Source organism: Pelecanus crispus, chromosome 9 (assembly GCF_030463565.1).
Source record: "Pelecanus crispus isolate bPelCri1 chromosome 9, bPelCri1.pri, whole genome shotgun sequence".
NCBI lineage: Eukaryota > Metazoa > Chordata > Aves > Pelecaniformes > Pelecanidae > Pelecanus > Pelecanus crispus.
Genome location: NC_134651.1, coordinates 40,739,976 through 40,756,362, shown reverse-complemented (window position 1 = coordinate 40,756,362; position 16,387 = coordinate 40,739,976). Strand labels below are relative to the sequence as shown.

The 16,387-nt window shown below is 49.1% G+C and overlaps 1 protein-coding gene across 3 annotated transcripts in view; it reads right to left on the bottom strand.

The window, feature by feature from the left end:
- Window positions 1-1,186: 1,186 nt before the first annotated feature.
- OLFM1 (olfactomedin 1) overlaps window positions 1,187-16,387 on the bottom strand; it is a 33,581-nt gene continuing 18,380 nt past the window's right edge. For all 3 annotated transcript variants that reach the window (XM_075716470.1, XM_075716468.1, XM_075716469.1), the window contains 4 exons: window positions 15,088-15,243; window positions 12,387-12,606; window positions 5,054-5,160; window positions 1,187-1,861 (listed from right to left, as the gene is read on the bottom strand). In XM_075716470.1, coding sequence (XP_075572585.1) covers window positions 1,187-1,861; window positions 5,054-5,160; window positions 12,387-12,606; window positions 15,088-15,243 — 1,158 coding nt within the window. The remainder of the gene's footprint in view (window positions 1,862-5,053; window positions 5,161-12,386; window positions 12,607-15,087; window positions 15,244-16,387) is intronic.

Sequence of the window (16,387 nt, the reverse complement as noted above, 5' to 3'; positions counted from 1 at the left end):
GTCAGGGTGGTTGCTCGGCGATTACCCCAAAAAAACCCCGCAATAATTCCTGTTACCCCTCCACTCCACTTGGTCACTTGTACAGAGAAGACAATAAAGCGGGGAAGTCTCCTAATATTTTTATTGTTCCTTAGGTAACTGTGGATAGTACAAAGTTTTCCTCTTAAAAAAAAAAAATTAATTACCTTCACACTTCCATAAACAGGGCTTCCCATGGGAATCTGATGCCACAGAATTTCCACAGAAGCGATTTCCAACCACCATAATGCTATGTAGATAGTATAACAGTAAGAGAATATTCTTGTAATTATCAACATGAAATTGGTTATCTGTGTATAAGGGTGAACACTGATCTTTTTTTTTCTTTTTAGAAACAAAACCATCATTTATTAATCCAAACTACATCATTGCATTTACAACATTCATTGCATAAACTGGACATACAAAGTTTTGCCACCTCTGGTAAATAACAGACATACATTATACAATATATTTGCTGAATACATAAGTTCAAACAATATGGGTACAACAACTTGTTCATAATACATACTTAAACCATCGTGTTTAATAGTTACTAAGACACAGATCCATGAGCTACTTCGGGTCTCAGCACAGTTAATCTAAGTGACAAGAACACAGTTGAGAGACAGTAGCTGCAATGGAAGGCGAAGAAAACTAACCTGTGATAGGTCTTGTTCAGACAGCGAGAGCTCCTCACGGGTCAGCTTTTTCTGCTTAGAAATACAAATCACACATCCATCACAGCTGACCGTGATGTCGGGAAAATGTCCATGCAACCCACACACAGAAGAGAGCGAGTCTCCCAAGGATAAACTTTCAACAGTCATTGCCTTACTTCTTTAGTATGTACTATAGGTTTGCTATCAGAACAGAAACAAAACAAAACCCAAAATGTAGTGGTTCTTTAAGTGCAGTTCCAGCTGCAAGTACATGGTTATTCGTGAGTCTATAACACCGGGCCAGACTTCTAGAAATGTAGAGGTAATGCTGATCTGTCAGGTTTATGCTGAGTAATCCTCCATGACGTTGGTCTTAATTTTGGCAGCTGTTTATATATTTGCTTATTTAAAGTGTGTTTCCTTGATATTAGTATTTGTTTTTAAATCAATTTCTCCCTTTTTTCCTTTTATTTTTTTTTCTAAATCAGTTTCTAAACAAGGATGGACTACAACTCATCAGACCTGATGACATGGAAGAGGGTGACATTGTAAAGTATTTGATGCCCGTTGTTCCAGGCATAGAGGGCCCGATCCTTGGGGTTGTAGTCCAACATGGAAATGTGCGAGTACTTGTTTTGGAAGGGGATGTCGATGTACTCGTAGGTGGAGGCATTGGTCTGGTAGGCGTAGTGCACCTTGGTACCTCCCGAGTAGCCGTTGGTGACGTAGAGCGTGCCGCAGATGATGAAGGCCTCCCCGGCGCTGCGTTTCGGGTAGCTGGTGTTCCAGGTCTGGAGGCTCTGCAGGGTGTTGGGATCCAACTTGCTGATGACGATGTTGCCCGCGTTCTGGTTGGTGGCATAGACGGCCCACAGCCCGTTCTCGTCCACCATGAGGTCAATGTCCGAGTGGCCACCCCAGGCGTAGTGGTACATGTTGTTGTAGCCGGCATAATCCAGGCTGCGAGTCTTGAGAATGGTCTCTGTTTTCAAGTCAAACCTGATAATTATGTGGCTTTGGTATTTATTGAAATAGATAGAGCCATTGTAGACCACTTGACCGGTGCCCGACCACGGGTGAGGGAGACGGTGAGAGGTAAAATTGTCAGTATTCATGAAATCTGCCATGGATTTATATTCACGGACGAAGCGGTTGTTGTGGTAGCTGTCCATGTACCAGACCTGGGCGAGCAACAGAAACACATGGGGTTAGAAAACAGCGCAGACCCAGCTGAGCCCTTTTGTACATCACCCTAGAAACTGAGCTGGGAGAGAAATCCAGAGCAAGGAATCCAACCCGCTGCAAAACGATGTGTCCAATGCCTGCCACCTACACCCAGAAATAAACCCAATTTTTGGAACCCAAAAGCAGCCAAGAAATCAACTGAATAGCAAAGCTTTCCTGGGGGGTAACCTGGTATCTCCCCAGGAACATGGAAGCTTAAGCGGTTCCCTGGGAGTGCTGCGTGACGGACACCATCCTTCCAGAGGACAATTAACATTTTTTCTCTGGCTAAACCCAGCATATTATGTTGATGCCGCTTTTGCTTCCCGTAAAGCCCCATCATGGTAGCACTCAGTAAATGATACCAGCTGCTGTGCAGAACTCCATTAATTTGGCAAGCAGAAGCGATGGATGCAATCGCTCATTGTCAAGGAAATTCAGGCAAAGTCCATATTGGTTTAAAAACCATACACTTCTGCATCAAAAGCTGGAACCAAGGCCACTAAAATATGAGAGACAAAGACATCAAAATCTTGCTGTCAGTAGATGGGGGAGAGATTTTAGATCATCATTTAAGCACCGGTTCACTAGGGACACTGTCTAGACTCCTCAAAAAAAAAAAAAAGCTTTTGTCATATGAAACCAATTCTGAGGCAAATGACAAGCTGTGCAGTTAATATCAAGAAGAAATATCCAGACAGTGAGTGACATTCTGTATGCAGTTGCTGCCTAAAAGTAAGATAGCTGCTTTCTGTACAAACCTTTTAGGAAGGAGAAAAAGTAAATTAAATAGCAAGAGGGAAGCCTTTAAGGATGCAGATTCGGGTAATGTTGTAGTGCAAACTTCTTTTGCAAACGCCTTGCAAAATCCGATGGTATCGTCTCTGCAATATGGCTCTCTCCAGGGTCCCTTGGAAGAGCAGACAAACATTTACACACGGTGTGTGCATGTAAACTGCTTTTGGCCGCTGCATTCAAAAGGCCAAGTGGGATCTGCAAAAACTTTGTAGGGAACTTCAGCTCTCCATCGTTACCTTCCTGGAAACATTGCAGAGGTAGGGAATGAACGTGTGGGCAAATGGCTCTGATCTTCACACCTCTGCTGTGGGCTTGAGGATGGCTGCAAAAGCACCAGAGAAAAACCATGCGTGTCCCTGAGCCCGTGGCAGAGAAGTGCCTGCAGCCTGGGAGACCTTCTGCTGTCAGACATGGCGCTGGAGAGCATTCCTCACTTAATGAAATGCCTGCGTTCAACTAAATCAGCTTGGGGAATTACCAAAAAAAACCCCCAGAAAACTGATTGTCTCTCTGCTGCTCCCGTTTCATTATTTGGTATTAAAAAATTACGCATGCCAATGCATTGTGCTCAGTTTTTAGAGAGACAAAGAGAAACCCAGAAGAGCAAGAACCCCATGTCATCACACTGGGGCTGCAAGGTGGCAGGACCCAACAGCATTTCATGCTTTGGAGAAGCAGAGATTGATGGATAGCAACATCTCATCGCACCGGCTGGCTTTGAGCAACCTTCTCCTGCCAATAAACATCAATCCTGGTGCTCAGCATCCATCTGCTGCCTCGCCGCTGGGCTGCTCCTGCAGGACTCGCAATTGTCCCCAGTTGCGTTCAATGATTTCATGACAGGAACAAATGACCACACGAACCACCAAATACCTCCTGGGGCTTGGCGACGTAAGATGATATGATAAACTGGCCATCTCATCCCCAGTTTCCCACTCTGCCGGGCAGCCAATGAAGTTCACTTAATCGTGTGTTTCTAATAAAATTCACTGTAGATTTATATATTATATACACATATATGCTTGTGAAGCTTGAGCTACGGTCCAGAGAAAACTGCTTTTCTACTCTCGCGACAAAAATGCACTGCAGAAAAAGGCATGGGTAAAGAAAATATTAAAAAATACCCGTTTGAGACAAAACACTCTGAAGACTTGGGAAGATCTTTAGGATTTGATCAACCAGCTTCAGCTGCAACACGCCTGACTCTTCCTTCACAGATGTATAAATCACGTCAGTGCTGAGGGGTGCAGCAAACACAGCCTGAAGGGGACCAATCTGTCCCCTCTCCGAGCAAAACAAGATGTGATGTGGCTAAAGTTTTCCCGTCTCCCTTCATAATTAGGATCTGATTGCAGCTATAGGTGAAATTTTGTTTAATAACTGGAAAATATGGAGGTGTCGTATCGGGGAACCAGCGCCAACCAGTTGGCTGCTGGAGGGAAAGAGCCTGACCTCTCAGGTCACTGCTGCTTCATTGCTGCACATCCACGGGCAAACGGAGCCACCCCCGGGGTGGCTTCTCCAGAGCACCCCTCGTCCTCTCTTAGCTACAGAAAGCTGAGCACAGGGCAGAGCTCTCAAAATAGCTGCCCCGACACAGCCCTTGCTGCTGCCTTCATTCTTTGATGAAGGATGCTGCACGCAGGAGGGAATTACCATGCAGCCAAGCTCTTTTTTGTTTTGTATTGCTGCCTGCAAATCCTCAGCAAACACTTGAGATATTTTCCATTCCATCAGTCATGGGAAGCCTGGATTGATTTTCAGCCAGTTATTGGCCTCCTACCTCCTTGGGATCAAAATTGAATGGTCTGAATGGAGAAAAAAAAAAAAAAAAAAAAAAGACCAAAACAAAGCAAAACAAATCTCTCTCTGGCTGCAGTCAGTTAATTCCTCACAACAATGAAGGTGGAGGACAGAGGACAAATGCAGTCAGATGACATTATCAGAGGCGCTGGCAGCAGAAGAGCAGCAGGGACCAGGACTACAGGTCCCTCCTGGCTGCCAAACCCAGACGAGACACCCAATATTTGAATTTTCCCCTCCCGTGGGGGCACAGACCTCATGGTGACGTTTCCGAGACCGTGCGCGCCCATCACTGCAGTGAATTTCACCTGCCCTGGGAAGGGACCACTGCGCGGGGCTGCTCAGCCCCCTCCTCATCCTCCCTGCGGGATCCTCAGCCCCCTCCCGCTGCAGAGGAGGTCAGCAGAGCCCCGGGAGACGAATTAGGACCTTCCACAGGTTTCACAGGGCACAAGCTGGGCTTCGGGGCTTGGGTGTAATGAGTTTTCAACGATCTCAGCTGCATCGGTGGAGGTGGGAACACAGGGATGAAGCTGTCGCAGTCTTACCTTGTTCTCTCCCTCGGGAGCGAGAGGGTCTGTCATCCACGATCCGAACCTGGACCCCGAGGTTTTAATTGTGATTGGGTCACTTATTCCCGTCAGCTTGCCACAAGCTGAAAAAGAGTGCAAGGCTGGTGAGCACCGCGTCAGACCACCGCTGCGGCTCGTTTGGCGGTGGGTCTTTGCCAGCCAGCCCCGAAGCCCCGATGAGGGGCATCAGCACCGGCCACCACCCACACTGCTCTGCCCGTTGCTCTCCCCCGCTGATAGGCAGCTCTGGTTTTATTTAATTAGAGGTAATTAGGCCAAGAACAACTGTCGGATGCTTTTGTTTGTTTCATGCCTCTGAATAACAATTGTCCTTATCCCACTACCCCTACGAAAACAAGCGTTCCTGAACTAGCCGTGCTGCTAATGTCGCAGAATAGAAAATGAGATGAGTTAGCCAGGGTCGAGCAGCCAGGTGGAGAAATTAGCTGAATAGCTCTGCTCATTTCTGCTATAATAGAGTGGGTGCAGCCAAGATAAAAAGACAGACATGTCTATTCCAGCCCTGCTGGAAACATGCATTTGTTACAGGTTATGCAAAGGATTTAAAAAAGAAAAAAAAAAAAAAAAAAGGTGGAAAATTATATGCAATATCAATCTCTTCCCTGCAAAGACCATTTACCAGCTTCTACCAGCCACCTTCTCTGCTCCCTGTCACGTCTGCACACTTAGGAGACAGTAATGAAATCACCAACCTCCTCCCGTCTCCTTCGCCAGCTCCGGGAAAGGAACCCAAACGCAGCAGGATGGAAGGCAGGAGGTGGGGTGTCCCAACAGCCTCTCAGGAGCTGCCCCAGGAATCCTGCCCAGACTCAGCATCACCACAACAGGGCCGTGCACCCGCGCAGTGCCATGAGCCAGGTTTTGAAGCGTGAGCCAGGTTTTGAAGCGTACTTAGGTGCTCCACACTGTTGATTTCATGCCACTGAATTCAGTGGGCTTGTCAGCATGTTTGTAAGCCCAGCTAAGTGCCTGGCTGTGTTTTTAAGCCCTAAACATGAGGTGAAGCAGCGGTAACTCTCCCTCCAACTCCCTGCGCTGGCAGCTTGTTTCCCTTCCATGGTTCCGCCCCTTGACGCTGCACCCAGCAGCCCTCCGGGGACCCCTGTGAACAGATGCCCGCAATGCTACAGCCTCAGCATCGAAGGTGCAGCCACACGCTGAGTTCCTGTTTCCAACGATATCCCCAAATTTCAGCAAACCTGCCATTCTGGTCTCCCGCAATGCCAGCATTTTAGCGTACGTGCACTAAGGAACGAGAGGTGAAGAGACGAAGATGTCGCGGGAGGGACTGGGGGCTGGTGTTGGATGGTCTGTCGCTACGGGAGCACTCATTTAAAACCTGAACGCAGTCACTGGACCCGCAGCAGCATCTCCTGAGCAAGGCAAGCTATGGTCAGTGGCACCAGGGGGACAGCTGCAACCTGAAGTTCAGAAGGTGTTTCCTGACTTCTTTTTGACGTGGAAGCCTTGGGAAGGCTGGGGAAGGGGAAGGTGGCGGTGCTGGGATGGATGGGTGCTGGGTTTGCAGGCAGAGCTGCAGCTGCACTGCAGTACGAATGGCTCCGTTGCTCAGCGCGGGGTACCCAAGGCCCGCAGGTGGGAGCCTGTGAAGGTGCTGCTGAAACATGTGTGGAGCTCTGCTAGCTCAGAACAAGGTCCTTCTGCTCAAAATTACCAAGTAGAATCAATCATAGAATGGTTTGGGTTAGAAGGGACCATTAAAGGTCATCTAGTCCAACCCCTCTGCAATAAGCAGGGACATCTTCAACTAGATCAGGTTTGCCCAAAGCCCCGTCCAACCTGACCTTCAATGTTTCCAGTATGTGCACTCTGCAATCTCTCTTAGCTGCCTCTCTCCTTAGCCTGTTCTAATCTGCCCCTTTATATTCTTGATTACGGCCATGGGACACATCCACCTACCTCAACCCAGGGCATAAAACAGATGAAGATATTCTTGATATGCACCAGCATGACATGGCCAAGGGGACCATCAGTCTTCCCACAGCCTTCAAACACCAGGCAGATAAAGAGAGATCCCACCAAAAAGCAGAGAGCTGTCTTGACCTCACTGAGACACAATGTACGGGAATTTGTCCTCCTGCCTGATGCATTCAAAACCTCTCCGCTCAGGAGGAGAGCGAGGTATTGACAAAGGGATGCAACGGGTTAAAATAATAAATGCTTAATGTCTTGCAAATTCCTCTTGCAGAGGACCAGCCTTACTCTAATCACAGATCTGCTCAACGCTGCCTTCCATTATCGCAGCCTTACATTGCTGTCACTTTATCTCTTTCCTTCCATTTCCCTGGAGAGAAAGGCTGTATAAAAGCCCATTGATTAAAAAAAAAAAAAAAAAAGTTAAAAAAACCCACAGAAGCAGCTGATAAGGATAAACTAGTGTTGTCTGCAAGTAGTGAGGCTACATCTCATACACATTTAGCTGGAGACACATTCACAACACCTCTTCAGCAATGCAAGAGGGTTGCTTTTACACAGGGCAAGGTATTTTCTTTCTTGGTGTAAATCTATCATAGGCACTCAGATGCTAGGGGAAAGGTTTCAAATGGATCCTGGAACCAAAGGCTTTAAGTCCCCTAGTTAGCTACGTTCCTGCAGCTCTCCTGGGCTTACTGCCCAGGGATGGACAACTACAGCCTCTGCGATCCTCATCCACCCATCCGCTCCTGCTGAAATGCACACCACGCTCCTAACACCATCAGCTTTTTCCCCCCCTTCTATGGGGCCAGCAATCATTAAAAGCAGGAAGATTACTTTACTGCGGGCAGAGGGGACTCTCTCTTCTACTGCTTCCCTTGGCCATGTCGCAGCATGAATCAGAGCAGTAGCTCACAAGACAGGATTCTTGTGTCTCCCTATGCTCCAGCACGAGGCAGCAGCCTGCGCAGCCTCGAAGCACCCAGCAGCCAGTCTCAGCAGTGCTCTCCTCTGCGGGTGAGGGGCTGAGCACGGGTTAGGAGCAGAGCTGGGGCAAAAGCCCGAGACACCCCAACATCCAAGTCCTCCTTCTGTCAGACTCTACTGACTCGCACAGGGGAGTTCTTAAGCCCTGGCTGTGATTGCCCTAAAGCTGCTGCTTGACTGCCCAGCAAAGCCCTCCTGCCCCGGGCAGCCCAGCACCCATGGGTGCTGAGCCTTTTGCAGCAAACCTGTTCTCCCACTGGGATGGCAGGAGGCTGGGCTGCTACGGGCATTTCAAGTCATGCAGGGGTCAATGTACAACAGGAAAGCATGAGCTGGTGCTCATCCACGAGTCCAGGACACAGGGGAAGCCTGTGAACGGCAGCTTTCAGGGCAGGCACAGAGGATCTGTTTTCACTCCAGTTTCCCCAGCACCATTCAGGTCCCTGGACCTGTGGCCGATGGGAGCCCGCACGTCCCTGTTCCTGGAAAACAGCGCAAATCAGCCTCCTCCCGAGTGACCCTCCAGGCTGCCCCAGCCAGCCGCCTCCGACCTGCCCTTCTGCAGCTCAGCAGCGCACAAAACACCACCTCCACGCACACAGCCCCTGCCTCTAGCCTCACGAGGAATTTTCCAGCAGGAGCAGACACCCTTTCCTCCCGCCAGTTACGACGAGCGCTACCATCCTCCCAGGGTACTAACACCTCCGCTCCATATTTCTCCTAAGATCCAGCCCACAAGCGACGTTTAGCAGCTCAGCAGCAATTTATCCGCCAACACAGCCACCGCGCCGACACCAGCACCGTCTCCTTCTGGACTCTGCAGCTCTGCTTGGGCTGCTGCTGCGACAGCCGAGCACCTTCCCAGCTTGGGCTTCCCACGAAGGCAAGGTCTGATCCCCCCGGACATCCCGGTCCCAGCCCTCCGCAGCAGGGATGGGGCTGTGGTGGTTGGGTGGTGTCCTGCCCTCACCTCTGTTGCCTAGCTGGGAGCCCCCCATCCCAAAAATACCTGGGACAGGCTGGCAGGGCTCTGTCCCCATCTCTGCACTAGGATTGTGGGCTGGGATTTCTTGCAAGAGTCAGGGAAAGCTCGTCCTATGAAGCAAACGTGAGCCTGCAGAGCGCAGCCGAGTTAAATTCCCCCTCGAATCAAGGAGTGACAATCTCTCCACTCCTCCAACGCTCCTCTTAGGAACATTAACGGAAATGTTAAAATCCCTGTATAAATAGTGATCTTTAAGAGTGTAAACAGAGTAACAGATTGAACGTGCCATTATTGATTTTTTTTTCCTTCACACACATGCCAGGGTCAGGAAGTGTTTTCACTATTGATCCATCAATAATGCTTAGGAAGCCCAAAATGCAAAACAGGACCTTGCCTCAGGAAAATGCTGCTACACTGTTGAGCATCAGTGCTTCCCGGAGGATGGGGAGAGGCAAACTGGACAGGAACACAGCATATCCCCCAACTTCTCTTGTCCCGGGCTTGTTGCAGCAGCTCCCTGATCCTGCTCTGAGCACTCGGAGCTGTATTGTGAGCTCTAGCAGGTGAATAAACACCAAGTGAGCAGCATTGCTGGCCCATGCAGGAGCAAATCTAAACTGAAACGTGCTACTTGAAACATCAGTGAATCCCTCCGAGCAGATAATTTGCAGCAAACAGCAATCCTCAGCAAACAGAGCCTCAACATGCGGCAGTAAAAGTGTCTGTAAAGTTGTTATCCGAATTTAACTCAATTAACTACCATTTTCACTGGTTTACACTCCGGAGCGATAAACAACATTGGAAATTCAATCCGTGCTCTTTGCTGTTAAGTGGCCAAATAAAATCACCCTCCCGGGCAAGCAGCAAACCCTCTCGGGTGAACCCTTGCGAGACTCAGCATCCATCTCCACGAGCACCCAGGGGTGCTGCAATGCCCCAAGGCGGAAAAGCTGCCCTGACCCCACGATCACAGAGAGAGCAAGAGGAGAAAGAAGAGGCACAGCCAAAAAGCCCAAATAAACCCTCAAAAAGATCCCCCCCAAAAACCCCAAAAGTTTCTAGAAAAAGTTGCCTGCAAGAGCTCGCCATCCTAGCTGCCTCAGTCAGTCTTACCTGGGCTACCACCTTGGGTGGGTGTCCCAGCTGGAGGACCTGAGCATGGGGGGGATGCAATGAGCCAGGACATGGCCCAGAGCAGAAGGGGCTAATGGTCCAAGAGCAAACTCTGGTTTTTTTGGAGCCCTGAATGGTTTGGGAGCTACTTCTTAAAGTCTGCTCGGGGTCTGCGGGAGGATCATCACAGCTTCCCTGGCTCTGGTGGAGTCAGCCTGGGCTGGGCAGCTCCACCGAGGCCGGCTGGAGCGGGGCTGTGGGGTCCCGGATGGTTTTGTTTAAAGAACTATCCCTGGGAAAGTACTTCTACAGGCCAGACTCAAATCCCTGGTCCCGCTGCTGTTCCCTCTCCCTATCACCCACAACTCCTCCTCATCTTCAAGACGTGGGCTGAAGGCTGGGGATGCAGCCAGCGGACCCCTCCTTGGGCACCACCTCCTCTCATCACACCCACCTCTGCCTTTGCCAGGGGAGGAACGAGAAAAGCCGTTTGCAGGGCAGAGCTGCCTGTGCTGGCGGTGTGGGGCTGCCGGGGGGTTTGCTACGTGACCGTGGTCAACCAGACACCCCTGTGCCTCGCACCCAGCCTTTCTTATCTTACCCACCGCAGGACTGGCATTCCCGAGATGTTTGTATGGTCCCCGTGCGATAAAGCTCCAGGTATTAGGTACTGCTAACACAGAAAGCACCAAGTCATTATAACCTCGATCATTTCTGCCCCCATTAAGCTTTCAGGGTGAAATTCAAGAGGGTAAGGACAAGGTCAGGACTTCCCTGCATCCCCCAACCCTGCTGCCTTCCCCGTGGCCATGACAGGGCGAGGAGCGGGACCGCAGAAAGCGACGGCACGACTCGCCTCAGCCTGTTCTGCCCCCGAACCAAACCTGGGCACTTTATTAACTCCCTCGTTAATAAACGGGGAATCAGGCTCTGCCCTCTCACCCAGCCGGGGGGGTTATACCTGCTGCCCGCGCAGCTCCCCGGGGGTAGCTCAGCGCATGACTCGCTGCACGCTCGTAGCTCAAACACCGCTGAGCACCCCGATTTACGTGGAAATTCGCTTCCCGAGATTTCGAGTGAGAAGTAGCTCATAAAGGACGTCCAAGGTAACAGAGGACAGGATGGAAATGCAGGGGGAAATACAGGGGAGGCGGCTGCTTGCAGAAGCGTGGAGGCATCTAGAAACAAGCAAAAGCAATCCCACCAGCAGAGACAAGAGAGAAAGAAAGCATTACCTTGCCAAGGATATAAAGTGCTCAGAAGAGATCTGATCTTCCATGAAGTTACCTGAGAGTGTAATTTCATATGTGCTACCAAAATAGACTGCAGAGCAGTTAATGTGTTTAGATTATCTAAATTGCTTAACAAGAAAGTCAATAGCGTAAGTAGAAATTAAATCAAGTCAGAGCCAGGCCAACAAACGGTGGGGAGATTTCTTGCAGCTGCAGAAGGCAGTGCCCTCCTTCCCCCCTTCTCCACCCCCTGTTTGGGGTCAGACGCTGGGTTTAGCTACGGCTGTGTCTCCCCACAGCAGACCCACAGGCTTCAGTCAATTCATACTCTCTGAATGAGATTACGGATGAATCTCTCGCGTTTTAGCATCGCTGGTTACTTGGCCTGATGGACGGGACTCCCTGCTCCCTCAGGGAACGGGAGAGATGGGTGGGGTTTATATCCTGCACATGGCATAGTCCAGACCAAACCGCGAACCCGCGCCGGCCACGTCATGCTCTTCTCAACAGGGATTTGCAAGATGCAAAAGGAAAGGAAAAAGGGAAACCGAGTCACGGCCTGCGCGCGCGCGCACACACACACACGCGCGCTACTTCAAGCGGTGCGCAGAGACCTTTGCTGATGTGCCAGGTCCGGTTAGCAAAAAAGATCGGACATTGATGCATAAGCAAAACGGGTGCATGTGTTTGCTTTGCATAAGCGTTATTCGCAACAGGCCACGCGTTTCCCGCATTTCGCCGTCCACTTATGCAAACGCTGCAAAAAGTCACATGCCTAGGGTAAGGGCCCGATCCTGAAGCACTTACGCCATGAGCAACATTGCTCCTGCAAGTAATCCTCAGCAGGACTACTCCCAAGATGAATGTTACTTATAGCATAAATATTTACAGGATCAAACCTGGCTGTGCGAGCTCATCTCTTACAGCCAGGCCAGGCACAAGGAGATGTCCAGTCTAGCATCTCTGCCTCCAGACGGGATGCGTGGTTTAACATCGATGGTGTTTAGCCAGTGCCACCATGTTGTTCTGAGCCTACCTAATTTTTGCATGCATGCACGAAGCCTTTCTTCAAGATTTGACACTCTGTTCTGAAGCTCTTCGTAGTCATAGGCGCCAATCTCTTCCTGGAGTTCGTTTAGAACTGACGTCAGATTCTGGACCTCCTCTTTAAACTGCAATACCAATTTGGCATCGGCTTTGTACTCTTCCAACACTGGTATCAAAGGCCTAAGTTCCTCCATTTTCGCTTTTATCGCCTGCAAGGTTAAAATAAGCTTGGTTCAGTGCTATGCGTGCAAAAATCTGCAACACTCTGCCTTGACCTGGTTGCTTCCTACGTGAGTGCAATGTTCATATCCCACAATTATTATCATTAAAATTACTTTAATTATTATTTTGGTCCAAATGATGTATTGGAAAGAACATATTAAAAAGGCTGCAGAACACCAAAATATTTGGGAAAGGCCTTTATTTGTCATTTTTAGAATGCAACATCTTAGGGTTACATGCTTCAGATCACATACACAAAGAGTTCTTTTTTTTTTTTTTCTTTCCAAAAAATAAAATAAAATAATATATATATGCATTGACAAGGGTTTCAAACTATTCATGAAATGCATCTACAATTGCATGCAAAGGAAGATCTCGGTTGTGTGGTTCAAGGTTCCTTAGTGAGATATGGTGCTAATTTGGAAAATAATCAAAAAAATAAATGCATGGTGCAAAATGCTCTGTGGCCCTCTTTTCATGGTTACATGGGAGTGAACTGCTTCTTCAGTCACTGCAGCATTGAAAAAACTTGCTTTTAAGTTAGCCCTGTAAGCAAGAAAATGAAATACTGTTGAGGATCTAGCTCACTAACCTGCCTTATATAGATAGCCATTCATAGACAAATACTCTTACGGAACTAAAGAGAAAAAAAACAAAAACCAAAACACAAGAGCTCCAAACCACTCACATTTTAATGCTGGCATTAGCAGAAACAAAATGCTGTGGCTGTTATTTAAAATGGTGCTTTGGCAGCAAATTAGACAAAAATTCCTTACTGTTTTTAGGCATGCTATAAAGAACATAAAAATCAAAGTCATTATCAAATTTATTTTGCAGAAATGAAGACTTTTTTTTTTTTTTAAAATTAAATGAAGGCCTCATTTAAAGGCACGGTATGCAGCATTTTGTTAAAGATGCTTTGCTCCAGCAGCTAATGAGTAGACATAAATATGCATGCACCTACCCGTTAATGAAGCATGTCAGTATACACAGTATACCTGGTGCTGCTTAAACTATCGCGCAGTGGCCAAGTTCACAGCGCTCAGGGCTGTTGCATCTGGCTGCCTGCTGAAGCAGCTCGGAGGTGAACGGGATCAGGAATTGGTTCTCAGCCTCATTTCTTTCCTTCCCATCCCCTCCTACTTCAGTCCAGACGCTTTCCCTCCTGTGGTTTGCGTGTGGGGAATGCATTTATTTTCTTATTTACTTGCACTTCCTGGTGCAAGCTCCAAGGTAGGTGATGGGGAGGATTAAACTCATCAGAAGCAGGAGGGGGGGAGGAAAAAAAAAAAAAAACCAACCAAACTCATGCTTAAATCAGAAAGACGCTCCTTATATCCAGACTGCAGAGCTAAGTTTAGGGTCCTGCGGTAACTGGAGATAGGGAGTGGAGGAGGTGGAGTTGGTGAAAAGTTTTAAGAACTTTCTTCCCAGCTTTTTATGATGTAATCTTGGCATTTCAGTATTTAACATATTAATTAAAAAAATTCTGCTTTAAAACACCAGCCAGCTGGGCAGCTGCCTGGAAACAAGGATGGGCATCCGTTGGGTGGCTGATCAGAAACGTCCCCAAGTTTCACTAGAAATCTTTTCAATTTGTTTTTTCTATCTATTAATCCACAACATCACTAAAACTTAACATTCCAAATATTGCTGACAGCCTCTTTTTGGCCATTTCATTTGTTCTCAAGCAAGTTCTTGAAAGCTCAACCATTGCTCGCCACGACAGCTTCACTTAAAAGGCTGATATCTTCTCATTTGTACGACACCACGACGAAACGCATATAATCCATCAGAAGGTGCTGGCTCTGCTGCCAACACCATTGCTTCAAAATTGGACATTTGCGCATCCTTGAGATGTGCGGTTTGCCAGCCCAAGGACAGCTGCAATAGTCATACCTTTAGGGTTTGTTTTTTTTTTTTTGGCGGGGGGGTTGATTTGTTTGATTGATTGCCCCGTTGCTACAACCGCCCTAAGGAGGGAAGCGATTTGGTGACAGCCCGGTGCGGTCTGCCACGTGCTGCAGAAATGGGAACAGAGCCCCAGCTCCTGGCTTTTCCCAAGATAACTGGGTCCCAGGCACAGCACGGGGAAGGGCTGCCTGGCCATGGAGGGGAACCCACCTTGCCCTGACCTCAGCTGCCCCGGGGTCTCCCTGCAGACCCTCTCTCACGGAGCAATCCTATGCTGCCCTGTCTGAGGCACCCGGGTGCTTCGTGGGTACGGGAATGCGGAGATTTATGCTTTTACCCTATAGAAAAACGCACCGCGGCTGAGGATGCGATGCCGCAACCTGGATGTGGCCATGCTTTGGATAGGAGGGAGCTGCACGGGTGCACGGGTGCCGGCGCTGTGTACGACCGGACCAACGGCTACGTGAGCTGATGGGGACCGGGGCCACAGGCCCGTGCGCACCCCGCTAAATCCCTGGCCGCAGCTTCGTTAGCAGTTTGGAAAGCAGACATACCTTAAACTGCCTTGCCAGGTGCTGCTTGTGGCTTTCTTCCACTTGTTTAAATTTTGACTCCAGTCCCCTCATCTGGTTTTCCATCTTCTCAACGTACTGTAGGTCTCTCTGAGTCCGCCTGTCCAACACCTCTATCGACTGGGACATGTTTTGCACCTGTCAAACGAAAAGGGGTTCATTAACAAGGTTTCGCTTCCCCAAGAGCAAGGCAGTCCCGCTTGCATCCCAATGCTGAAAGCTGACCTTTTCCTACACCGTCAACAAAGCTACAGGGCAATCAGCCTATGCATTATTTACTAGTTAATCAACAGCACCTCACAGTATTATGACCCCCATGCTCTAAAATAGAGCAAATTGGTTTCATAAACATTTATTCTGCCGCGCCGCGGAGAATAACTTCACGCAATCACACATGCAAATAAAGGTTGTAGTCAAAGCTAAAACGTGTCACTCATGATGGCCTCTTTGAGAGGCTGGGACGGCCCCCGCCGGCGCGCGAGGAGAGGCTCTTAGTTGAGCAGAAGCACATCTGCCTGCGAGAAACGCCTCCGCGGAGGTGCGCATTACCATTTCTTCGCGTACGCAAGTGACGCTTCCTGATTGCCTAAGTGCAAACTTTACTCCCAGCTAGTGAAAACTTCATTATCCAAACAGCCCTACTGTTTATACAGCATCTGCCACAACAAATCCAGCTGCGGGTGAGGGCATCCTGAAGCTGGGAAGTACCGCGGGAGCTCCCGCTCCGGCTGGCCCCACTGGTGCCTGCCCACTCGGGCGGTTGTGCCGCGTCGGCATCTTTTCTAGCCGACCGATGCCGCATCCCCGCAGCTCCCCGTGCAGCGCCCATCTGGCCCTGCCGAAGGAATGATGCAAGAAGGTTGGCTGGGCTCCTTGTGAGAAAAAGAGCTGAAGGTGTAAGGAGGGGAGGGGAACGATAGCTAGGCTGACCTGATTTTGAAGGTTGGCTGCCACGTGATTTATTAAGATATTCCCTTCTCTCTTTTTCAGGCTCGCAGAGGGTAAATGAAGCTCTGACTTAGGCAGGCACCTAAGCACCTATTTAGCATTAAGCTACGGGTGTAATTTGAGGTCTTTGCACCAAGGACGGTCGTGTTTGTACGTTACGGGGCTCAGCCCACGACTGGTGCTCCTGCCACTGCCGTGTTACCCACAGAAATACGACTGTCGGCATTGGTAGGGATGACGCCTGTGTTGAAAATGAATCGGGCATCCAAGCATGCTGCTGCGTCACGGCCCTAACTAAAGGCATTCTGGTTCAAGTCTCTTCATCTGTGGGTGC